We start from the raw sequence: 12,836 nt of genomic DNA on the forward strand, positions 1-12,836 counted from the left end.
GCAATAAACTAAACCGTTTGTGAGTTACGGGAATATATGTTGTGCAACCTCCTCCATTTTCGAAATAACGGTATATCTCGAAAATACGAACAAACCTAAAGAAACGGTTAGCACCACTGAATTCAGCGTACCAAAATTAGTTTAACCCACCGGGTACCCCGCTTGACAGTTTTTTCAACTAGCACAGTGTTATTATAATATAATTTTCTGAGGGGACCTTGTATGAGGACTAGAGAAAAATTTTTCCCGATTTAGCAATACTTTACAGTATTATTTCAGAGTACTTAGAACTAATTTGTGCAAAATTTTATTAGAATAAGCACGCTAAAACTATACGTGTTAATCATTTCTCAAATAAAATTTAAACTAATCTTTAAAATAAATCTATGCTGATTCTCATAGACTCATAATATTATTTATTCCTACATCACAATTATATTTATCATACGCTCTATAAACAAAATACACAATACATACACTACATGTAAAGAGCCAAAAATGGTGATTTTTTTAAAAAAAATTTGACCTCCAGGGTGTTCCAGGGGGTGTGCCACTAGCATGGGTGGGTCGGCCCTCCACAGTTAGTGGGGGTCTGTCATACATTTAGACTCGATTGGTGCACTTTAAATTTGTCAAAGTGGGATTTTTCAAAATTTGACCTTTGGGTCAAAATAAGGAACATCAGAATTCAGTTAAAAAAAACAGGCTGGAATAATATATAGATGTAAATAACAAAAACTTTGAGCATTTTAAATAAATTAAGTCTTGTTAGATATTTTAGGAAATTGATTCCAAAGTATATTTTAATTCGTATAAGGCTTTCAGTAAATGTTTAAGACGTTTGACTGAAATACACCTTTTTCAATTGATAATGAGAACTTTTCAATTTAATTCAGGAATTGAGATTTTTCATTTGATACAAAGAAAATCCCAATTGAAAATGAAATTTTTAATTTCAAATTCGGAAATGAACAATTGATAATGGGAATTTTCATTTATAATTCGGAAAAGAAAAATTGAAAATGAGAATTTTCATTTAAAATCTATGTATGTATATTGTATATTATTAATTGGAAAACCGTTGTAAATCTATTAAAATTTTCTAACTATTTGGTGGTCCCAAACTTTTTGTTTTTAAGTTAGTAATGAAAAAAAGGACCCATTTTGCAAAAAAAAAAATCAGAAAAAATTATTAAATTTTTTTCATTTTTTTTTAAATATTTTTGTTCGGAAGATTGAAAAAATAACTATTTAAACTATTTGAGACATATTTTGCTAAGAACGATAGTTAATAAGTTACATGTTTGGCCAAAATGTCAAATTTTTACCCCCTCTAACTCAGAATTTTCTCCCGATCAAAAGATATCGATTTTAAAATTGCGTAACTTAACATGAAATCCCTCATATATTTATGGAAGGAGCTATAGCTACCACTCATCTACAGTGATCGAAAAATTCCCTTTATCTTTAGTTATTTGTCGAATTTCAGAAACAATAAAATTTTTGTAAGTCATTATTACTTACATATTTAAATTTGGAATTATGATACATTTTAAGCAATTTAATAAATTTTAATATATGTACATTTATTCTTTGTATTCGATTATTCACATAAAATTGTTCGAATAATTCGTTATTCGAAAATGGCCATTTTTAAATTTTTCGAATAATTATTCGTAAGAAACTATTCGATTAATCGAACGATCATTACTCGAATGAAATTAAAAAAAAAATTACAAAAAAAATATTTCCTCTATTTTTTTTTTACCAAATTTTGTTTTCACCTAAATTTTATTTTACCAACAAAAATTTTCACCAAAATTTCTTTTTAATATTTATATACTTGGTGAAGGTTAAATAATATTCGACACAGCAGAATATAGCTCTCTTACTTGTTATTTTTTTATATTTGGCATAGAAGAAAATGTTAATACAAACGCAAGTTCAAAGGTTAGGTTACCTGGGTCGGCGGAATTTAGGGTGTACTCGCTAAAGTTAGTAAGGCCCTGAGGCCCACTGTTTACCCTTAAATAGGGTTATAATCCATTTGTGAACGAATATATAAAATATAAAACAACAAGTCTAATCGTGATTTCCAAAATATGGCACATTGAATAAAACAGTAATATGTATAGGTAATTGTTTTTATGATGAAAATGTGGTTGCTAAGTTTATATACAAATGTTCTAAAACACTATTTACTTATCAGTGCATGTTGATTTATAACTGAGCAATCAATTTAAGTAATTAAAAACGATAAGTATGAACATACAATCATAGGTAATTTTTAGATGTTATACTTTACGGATATAATAAAATAATAAAAAAAACTAATAAAATCAAACAAGATTGTTATGTATCTGTACAAGAATGATTAATTTTTGAATCATTCATGCAATGAATTTTAATTCTTTGAATGGATTCAGTTTGCTCAAAATATGAATGGAAGTCAAATTTGAATGAATTCATCATGTATTAAAATTATTGAATGCATTCGTATCAGCACAAAAACTAATTAAATTGAAATTTGAATACATTGTTTTGAAAATTAATAACACAGGGCAACAAAATCGAAAATTTTTTAGAGGCTTCTTAAACCACTATACAATTTTGATGCATTGTGGTTCCAGGACTACAAATATGGTCCAAATTTTAAATTCTATGGAGTGGTTTTTTTAAACAAAATTTTAAATAAAATTGGGAATTATTTTAGACGTTTCTCTACATAATTAATGACTAATCAAAAACCGTTATTACAATATTATTAAAATGAACTTAAAAATGTTGACATTTAATCAATTGGCTCAGTAGTTTCGGAGTTATAATAACAAATTAAAACAAAAATATATATTTTTGCGTGAAAATAGCAAGTATTTTTGTTTCAAAAATTTCATGAAAAATTTAAAACGGCAGAAATTGTTCAGATTTATTGCTTTATCGCAAAGCCACATGTAATAGGAACAAAATGAGATATCGATCATAAAACTCGATTCGGATTCTTTTCGAATATATTTACAGTGAAGGGAATTCGCTAAACTAACTCAGTTTAACAAATTTAATCAATTATATATCACAAATTTAAGGCAGATTTGACAAATTATAATAGCAATTTATGCAGAACAAACAAAAGTTATTAATAACATCTGTTTTGAACTGAAACGAATATAATCTGAATGACATTTATTTTATATGAATATTTTTCAATATATTAATAAGAATAATTACATTTCTAACAATCGCTACTAATTTGTTCACATTCATGTCCAATTAAATTCACTTTCTTTTAAAACATTATTCATTTGTAAACATTTCAACACCTGTGCAATTATTTAACAGCAAGAATTATTGAAAAAAAAAACTCAATTCAATCTTACCTTATTTGAAACCACAGACCACAATTATTTGCTGGTCAGTGCAAAATACAAAAAATAAAAACATTTAAGTATTAATAAATTATTTTTAAACAATCATTTAAAGCTAATAAAATAATCAATATAAATTATGCAAAATTAAAGAAAAAAAAAATAAAATATTATTAAAATCCTACATTTATTGCGTGCTGTTTGCATTCATCATAATTGCATAATTTGGTTGACATGGTTTTTTTAATTAAATTTTTTTTTTTTTTGGTTTTTTGTTGTTCCCATGAATTTTGTGTTTATTGCTGGTTTTATTTACTAAACATAAGTATATTTATAGACCGATCAGCTAATGGCACCTATAAATGTTAATATATGTCTTGCATACATAATACAAAAGCGTAACGTGCATATGAAGCAGAAATCACACAACACAACAATTGTAACTAAAATAAACTTTAAATAACGGTGACACATTTAAAATTTTAAGTACATACGAGTATTATTAAGTTTCCGTTTCTAAATCAAATATTTTGTATTATAATTAAAACTAGGCAAATCCCAAAAATGTTGACATAAATCTGGTAAACACAATTATTCTTAATGCATGTCTTCTTTTAAAAAAGTGACTCTTATCTAAATATTTATCTTTAAAATAATATTGCACTTAACATTCCAAAACCAATTAAGTATTATTTATTAGTTCGGTGACACAGTGTCTAAAAAGTTTAAATTTCCCCAATATCAATGCCAAGTTCCATGACACTATTTATAAAAAATGTTAGAACTGGAACCAGTGCCTATCCCCAAACAACCAGTCACATAAAATTTCCAAAATTAAAAAAAAAACAAACTCGTTTCAAATTGTTATATTTTTCACTGCAGTAGGTCTCAGGTTTGTAATATCGACATTTAAAGTAATAGAAATAAAAATAAGCTTTTTTAAAGGCAACAAGTAATAGTATTATATTCGGTTATGCCGAATCTAGTACAGAATTTGATAGAGTGATTAATTTCTTAAAACTTTAAGTGGAAAATTACAATAAAATATTTTTCTGTTATAAGGATTATATGGGGGGTAGGGTCAATTATGGATCGAGCCTCACAAAAGTTGACAGAAAGATTTAGTTTGATATAAAACATATTTATGTCCAATGCTATCACGATATCAATTATTATAAGACAATTGTAAATGTTCAAGTCATTTGCAGAGGGGGGCTTTGTAAGGGGACTAAGAACAAATGTTGCCCGATTTTCGCCATACTTTACAGTACAATTTCAGAGTACATAAAACTGATTTGTACAAAATTGTATGAGAATTTCCATATAATCAACATATTTACGACAGTTCAAACAGAATACCGGGAGACATTTTTATGGTGGCTACATGAAATCATAAAGAGATATTGCCCATTTTCAATACCAAACAAACCTTATCTCTGTCAAATAGCTCCTTTCGTTTGAGCCATATTGTGCCAACAGACAGACGGAAGGACGGACATAGCTAGATCGTATTAGAATCTTATGATGACCCAGGATATAGATACTTTTTGATTCCACAACCAATATTTCGATATGTTACTAACGGAATGACAAAAACAATATAACCCCCATCTTTGTTGATGGTGGGTATAAAAACACACGCGTTTCAAATGCTGATATTGTCCTATGCAGTAGGTCTCAGGGTTGTAATCATAAAAATGGTTGCAAAAACATATACTTGTTTACTGTTACCATATATATGATTGATACAATCATGTGAATCATAAATTAAACATATTATGGTTACCATAATCATATGAATAGTTACTGTGACTATAGCATTGTTAAAAAACTTGTAAAAATTTTGAAATGGTTACAGTAAACATGCACAACTATATTTTTTCTCTGTTAATCAGTTGCACTCGGTACAGGTTCCCAGTGATGGTCTGGTCAGATTTCAGTACCTCATAACAGATAGGACCCTTTTGGTCTCACCAAATACAGTGCATTACCTTATCACAATGGATATTTGGCTTTGGTGACGATTCAGCTTGTTGGCCAGGCTTCACATGCAATCTCTTACGCTTCGGGTTATCATAAGGGTTCCTTTTTTCATCGCAAGCAAGGATTCGGTGCAAAAATTGTTTTCTTTTATAGCGTTCAAGTATAATTTCAAACATACAGATGATTTTGTATTCAAGTTCATTCAGCTTCAATTCGTATGGTTTTTGGATAAATCTAGCTGTTTGCAAATGGTTTGAAATTGCTGATTGAGTAGTCCCCAATGATTGTGCAAGCTCTTGTTGACTTTAAAAATAATCTTCAAGGAGTAATGCCTCTAATTCTTGGTCTTCAAACTTTTCTGGCTTGGCGATCTGGGTGATCAAAATCACCACTTCTGCACCCCACAAACCATCTCTCGAACGTTAAAACAGATGAAACTCATTCACAATAAGCTTTGGTTAGTAATCGGTGTGCTTCAGAAGCACTTCTTTTACAATTAAAAAAGTAAAGCAAAACTTCCCGCATATGACACTTTGTTGACACAAAATTCGACATTTTCGCAGCAAAATAAAACTTTGTTATTTACACTGTAATATTCAATAACTAAGTAAGAATAAATGACAGATATGGACCCTTCAAAATGACATATAAGTTATTAAAAACAAAAATCTCGTTCAAAAGATACGTCATCTAATGTAAACCCATAATTTTTAGGTAACACCCAATAATTTTACACTTTTAAAACATTTTCTGCCCATGGAGTTCTGGCAACACTGGTAGGTCTGAAACAAGTGTCAATAAAGCACTTGGTGCACTTGTTTGACTTACAAACAATATAAAACAAAATTAGTAGATATTAACAATGTCGTTTTTTTTATTTAACGGAACAATGCAATATAATCGATATAAAAAAGACAATAAAATGTATTTATTTAAACAATTTAAAATTTCTGTTTATTATAGCAACAGCAATAAAATATAGGACTACCTCATAAATAAAGCTAACAAACAATACCGAAAATGATACAGATACATTTAATGTAATCATTAATTAAAAGAAACCGAATTCATTTTGACTATTGATTTAGTAAAAGAAAAAAATAATAAAAAAAAATCTTAAATAAAGTACATATAAATATTTAATAAAAGCCGCTTTTATACTTTCTATAATCTAGGCTATAAAAAAAAATAATTAAAACGAAATGTTCATGATTTGCATTTTATTATTTACTTACATATTATATAATACAGCTTGAATGAGTGTGATAATGTTTTAATTAATCTTTTTTTAAATTTAAATGGGTTTGAAATCGTTTAAATAACAATATATAAGTTTGTTTACAATGAGGGCGTAATGAAAAGTGTAGACATTTCTAATTACGCGGATAATTAGCGAATGATTCTAATTCGAAATTGTGGGGGACAATGTAAGACAATGATATCTAAGTTCTAAATAAAAATGTGCCGAGGTAAATTAGTCAATCTGTTTGAGGGCTGAGGGTTCATTGCTCACCATAGTCTCTGTATGTTTCACTTTAATGGGTTTAGCTATGATTTAAGTTACGTTAGAAAATACATACATATGTATACAAGTAATAACATTACTGAGTGACTGATTCATCATCCACTTTGAAAATTCCATTTACAAGTTGTATTGTTTATCAGATAAAAATTATATTTTTATATCTAATAAACCAATAAGGAAATAAAATTTGGGACATATCTTCATCTATTACTTCTACATTATACGGGATGAAAGCATAGGACAAAAATACTTAATATTGTAAATCTTCAAAGCCCTGCGACATGGGTAAACATTTTACGATTTCACTAAGATTTTCACAGTTTTACTATTTATTATATCACAAAGTTTGGCACTCCTAAAAATTACCCAAAACAATTTCAAAGAAGAACAGGTATATATTGTTACGTTTTTACCTTTTACAATCGGTGGTTTATTGCCTTTAAATAAACCGTATTCTTTTAATTGCAAATGTCCTAGAAAACACTGGTAACACTGATGATGTTATCTCTAACAGCGCTTATGATAAACTGACTACTCAGCAACTTGCTGTTACTATTTCTATACACAGTGTCATCTTCTAGTAGTTTCACGAATTATCTAACGAACAAAACTAGAGCTTTTAACGGCTTTAATGTTAATGTTGTTATACTTTTAAATAATGTTAATGTTATGATGAATATAGTAAGCAGTCGTTAGAGACCGTTAATAGTATCTTGATATAAACTTATTGAGAAAAATACCTATTTATCAGTGTCACCTTTGCAACACAATTTCAAACAACTTAATTAAATAATAAGGCAGCATTTTCTCCATACAAACATAAATTATCAATTTTCCAGCACCCTGGCAAGGATTTAATTTAAATAAATTTTCTCCACTCAAATTACCACAACAATACAATAGTGTCAAACAAGATTTTACGATATTTTAATTGGAATGCCATCATTAAGGTGAGTATTGAATTTAAAAAATAATAAATTAATTTAAATTCAATTGATTATTACTCTATTATTGTCAAATTAAATTATACGCGTACAAATGTATATATTTCCAATTAATTTGAACTTTTAATGACAAGTTCCTGGTTGATTTAAAAAAAAAATAATATAAAACAAATATTTACAAACTTTTTTTACATCATACATACTTATGTTTGTATGTATGTATGTTTGTTTGTATGTCATAAAAAAAAGATAAATAAAAACAAAAATAAGTAAAATAAAACATAATTTCATAACCATATAATTAATTGTGTATTTTTTTGTATGAAATAAATAAATGTCAATAAATATAAGCAGCTGTTTATTTTTCAAATAAACAAGTATTAAATTTAAAAAAAAATTAACACAACAGAAAGAAGTACATAGGTATTAGTTATAAAAAATATATGTAATATAGAGGTTCGCATGTGATCTTTTAAATTTTTAACTTCTCTAATTTTTAAGCATATTACTATTTTTATACTCACCATCAAAAAATATATGGATTTATTGATTTTGTTATTCCTTTTGTAACAAGTGGAAATACTCATCGCCGATCCACAAATATATATCCTTATAAGATTCTAAGACGATCTAGCTATATCCGTCGGTCTGTCGGAAGTAGCCAGCTTACACAAAAACTTTTTGTTGATAAGGTTTGTTTGATATTGAAAATAGTCAATATCGGTCCATGATTTCACCTAGCCCCCATTTGATAGTGGATATACAAGATTCATCACAGCTGTATATAACTCTCTTAATAGCTTTTAAAATATTATTAATATATTTTTTGTTATAACAAATTGCTTACTTAACTACTAAAGACTGTGAATTCCTTAAAATATTAATAATTTAATATGTACCTATTAATAAATTGTATTTAAATGATTGTTTTAGATTCATTTTAACAAGCAAATAAAATATATTTATATTTTAATACGAAACATTAGGGTGTCCCAATGAATGTTCTCAACTGAAATAAGATTTATATTCATTCTAAGATACCGTTTCTCAGCTTTTTTCACATTTCTCGCAAAGGAAACATATGAAATATTGGTATCATGTGAAAAGACTTTGAAAGGCGCATTTCACAGATTATAGGTGTATGACTTAAAACAGCGGGAATTTTAAAATTGTTTAGCTTTTATTTTGAAATATTTGTTCAATATAAATTTATTCAAAGTATTGGTCATTGTTGGCTATGACCTTTTCCCAATCTTTCTGGCAGTATATGGATTCCGAGCCAAAAGAACTGCTCATCTTTTGAGGAAAAGAACGAATCAATCATCTGTTCCAAAATGAAGCGTATCCCAGAGAAAGCGTTCTGCATCGATCAAAACAAATAGTACTCGGACAGGGCACGGTCTGGAATATAAAGTGGGCGAGGCAAAACTTCCCAACCACTTCATTCTAAATACCGGTATTCCAACATTTGGCCCACCGTTTTGAATATGGAATATTACGTTTTCATGTCTGTTCGCTTCAAACGAATCAGTTGTATTCGGTACAGGTTGCCTGTGATGGTCTGGCAGATTTCAGCAGCTTATAATATATAGGATCCTTTTGGTTCAACCAAATACAAAGCATTACCTTATCGCCATTGATATTTGGCCGTTGTTTCGAATCGAATGATTGGCCGGGCTTCAAGTACGATCTCTTACGCTTCGGGTTATCGTAATGGATCCAATTTTAATCGCAGTTAATGATTCGTTGCAAAAATATTTTTCTTTTATAGCGATCAAACATCATTTCGGACATGTTAAATCGTATTTCAAGGTTCGCGCTTCAACTAGTATGGTACCCAATTTCACTGCTTTTGGATGAATCCTGCTGCTCGCAAACGTTTTAAAATTGCTGAAATTGCGATTTTACAAGCTCTTGCTGAGTTTTACAACAATCTTTATGGAGTAATGCCTCCAATTTTTGGTCTTCAGTGTTTTTTGGCCGGCCTTGGCCTTTTTCCTCCGTGTCAAAATCACCACTTCTGATCCGAACAAACCATCTCTCCATCATAAGCTTTGGTGAGCAGTCTGTGTGCTTCAGCTTCACTGTTTTTTTAAATTAAAGAAGTAAAGCAAAACATCCCGCATATGACGCTTTGTTCGACATTTTCGAAGCAAAAAAAACTTTGTTGTTTGCACTATAAAAAATGACAGACATGTACCCTTCAAAATGACATATAAGTTATTAAAAACAAAAACAGCGATCAAAAGATAAGCCATCTATTGTAAATCCCGCATTTTTAAGTCATACACCCAATTTCTCAAATACAACTGGAAATGGTAAAAACCGTTTGGCTAAATCTCCCCGGCGCGCCGACACTATATTTTTCCTTCATAAAAATGAGGACACCCTACTAATCATATACGAAACCACAATTTTGCAATAAAACTGTTAATTGAAATGCTCTATAGTTGGCAATATCGTATAATTTAATGTTTGTATTGAATTCATTATTTTCAGAATTTATTCATTGTAAAATTATACAGGTATTTCGAACATTTTGAAATCGATCAATTTCCAACAAAATCTAGCCCAGAATCGTTTAATTTTCGAAATTGATCACCTGACTATTTTTTATATTCTACTTAATTTACAGAGCAAAGCAGGCTAGATTCAAACCCTCAACTGACTAGACTATCAGACTACCAATTAGCCAAACGGGGCACGCTCTCTACAGAATTAATTTTAAATTCAATCATTAAATTTTTTCTTAATTCAAATCTATTACAAATTAGCTTTATAAAATTAAATATTTAATTCAATTTAGATTAGATTTGAATTAATATAAATTTAATCGTTTAAATATTGAATGAATTATATTGTAAATTGCATCAACAATGAATAAATTCAATTTAATTGAAATGAAAATCTATACCTTAGAGAAATACACATAGAGCGGAAACTAGAAAAAATCTCAAACCAAAAATTTACTCAAAATATACAAATATTTGTATGAGAGCAGTGCTTTGAATTAATTAATTTATTTCAAACTTAATATTAATCAGAATTGAAAATGTCAGAAAATCATTCCCAGTCAACAGTTCTATAGCTTAATTTTGAAGACTTTAATTTGAATCGAATTCATTTATTGTTAAATTAACTCCTAATGGACTTAATTCGTAATAAAATTAATTCAACCTTTGAATTTGTTTAATTTTTGTTTTTGTTTTGAATTAACAAAAATGTAATAATTATATTTGGAATTAATTAAATAATGAATAAATTCTATTCAAAGAAAAAATTAAATGCTAAAAAATATTTGTTTAATAGAAAAATAAGTCAAATCTTTTAATTTTGAAAAAGGAATGAACACATCGTGTTTGAAGTATGTACTAAGGAATTCACTACGAAATAATTAATTCATAATATATAAGAGATATAATTTAATTTCATTTTGAAAATTGAATTAAGAATTAATTCTTTTGAAGCTTTGTTTGGGAATGGTTTAATGGAATGAATTGCTGACATTTTTTAATTTTTAAAATTAATGAATTTCTAAACGAACGATTCGTCATCAAACGAATATGTGACGAACTAGGTTATTATAAATCACAATTTTTTTTTATTTTTTCATATAATTTTTATGGCAAAATTTCAAATGTTCAAAGAATTTCGTTTGAAATTTATAAAATTCTTTTAATACTTAAAGACGAAAACAAAATTTCTTTCATTACTGTGACGAATTGATTGAGGAGTAAATTTATATTAATTAAAATCTAATCCAAGCTAAATGAAAATATTTTTCCTTTCATTCATACACCTTAGATAAAAATGTAAAAAGTTAAAATATGCGCCAAAAGAGTCAAATATTCTTTAAAAATCTCAAATTATGCCACAAATACTAACCATCTGTAGCAAACGCAACGACCAATCTATTTTAAAAGGTACAACCTCCCAAAAAAAAAAATTAAAAAACAAACATAATAAAATTAATTCATTTTAAATCTCAATCAAAGGGGTTTTTTAAACAAATAAATATTTAAATCTGACTACTTATGACGTATCCACTTATTTGTTTGTTTATTTATTTATCTTAAACTGGCATACGTGACAATATACAAATTCAAAACAATAGAGTTTGACAGATTGAAGCATTTTATTATTAATTATTTAGGGATTTTTGCTAAAAACACACACAGACTGGAATTTTTTTCTTTCACAAACAAAAAAAGAAATATTATCTTAATCATCATAACAAAAAAATATAGACTAAATACAAAAGTAAATTAATCTCTATATTTCTTGTTTTTTTTATTATTTCTTTGCAGTTTGATAAATCTTTACAAAGACACAAAAAAACCAACCAAAATTAAAAGTCATTTAGCTGTCAATTGCTGTTTTTATTTCTGTTTTAATTATACAAATTATTTTGTTAATTATGTCAGTATGTTTTTGTTAAAAGGAAATCAAAATAAACAAAATATTCCATTTGGCAACTTCATGTTGGTACCAACAATTCGAAAATGCATTCATACTCGCTGCCAGAGTCGAGTAACCGGTTTTGTGAATGCTCTACTCTTGGTGGGATTATTGCTGGCTCAGCAGCCGCTGCAGACTGGCGGTCAAAGCACAACGTCAAACATTTTGTCGTTACTTAATAAAACAGGTGAGATATTTTTATGGCATTCATTTAATCGTGTGTATTTTTTATTAACTACTAAGTATGTACGAGTATTTATTTATTTATTGATGGTCTATTAAAAATTAATTAATTTTTAATTTATTTTACTCTTCAATTACTTACATATTTGTTTGTTTGTTAAGGTTTGTATGAGCGTATTATTGTATTAATTTCAATATTTGAACTGTAAGTTTGAAAAAGGTGACCAGAGTTTTGTTAAAAATAAATTTGAAAAACTTTAATTGTCATATAAATACAACCGGATATAAAGCAACAATATTATTTTAAACACTTTTTAATACATTAATGAGTGTTTTATTAATCAAAAGTTTTGAAGTTTATTTAAAATTGTTGCTCATGCA

General features: G+C 27.9%; 1 protein-coding gene across 1 annotated transcript in view; it reads left to right on the forward strand.

Moving 5' to 3' along the window:
- Mco1 (Multicopper oxidase 1) overlaps nucleotides 1-12,836 on the forward strand; it is a 30,462-nt gene that overhangs the window by 1,656 nt on the left and 15,970 nt on the right. The window contains exon 2 of the mRNA XM_065507391.1: nucleotides 12,122-12,459. Within this exon, the coding sequence (XP_065363463.1) occupies nucleotides 12,240-12,459 (220 nt within the window). The 5' untranslated portion in view covers nucleotides 12,122-12,239. The remainder of the gene's footprint in view (nucleotides 1-12,121; nucleotides 12,460-12,836) is intronic.

This window comes from Calliphora vicina, chromosome 4 (genome assembly GCF_958450345.1).
Source record: "Calliphora vicina chromosome 4, idCalVici1.1, whole genome shotgun sequence".
NCBI lineage: Eukaryota > Metazoa > Arthropoda > Insecta > Diptera > Calliphoridae > Calliphora > Calliphora vicina.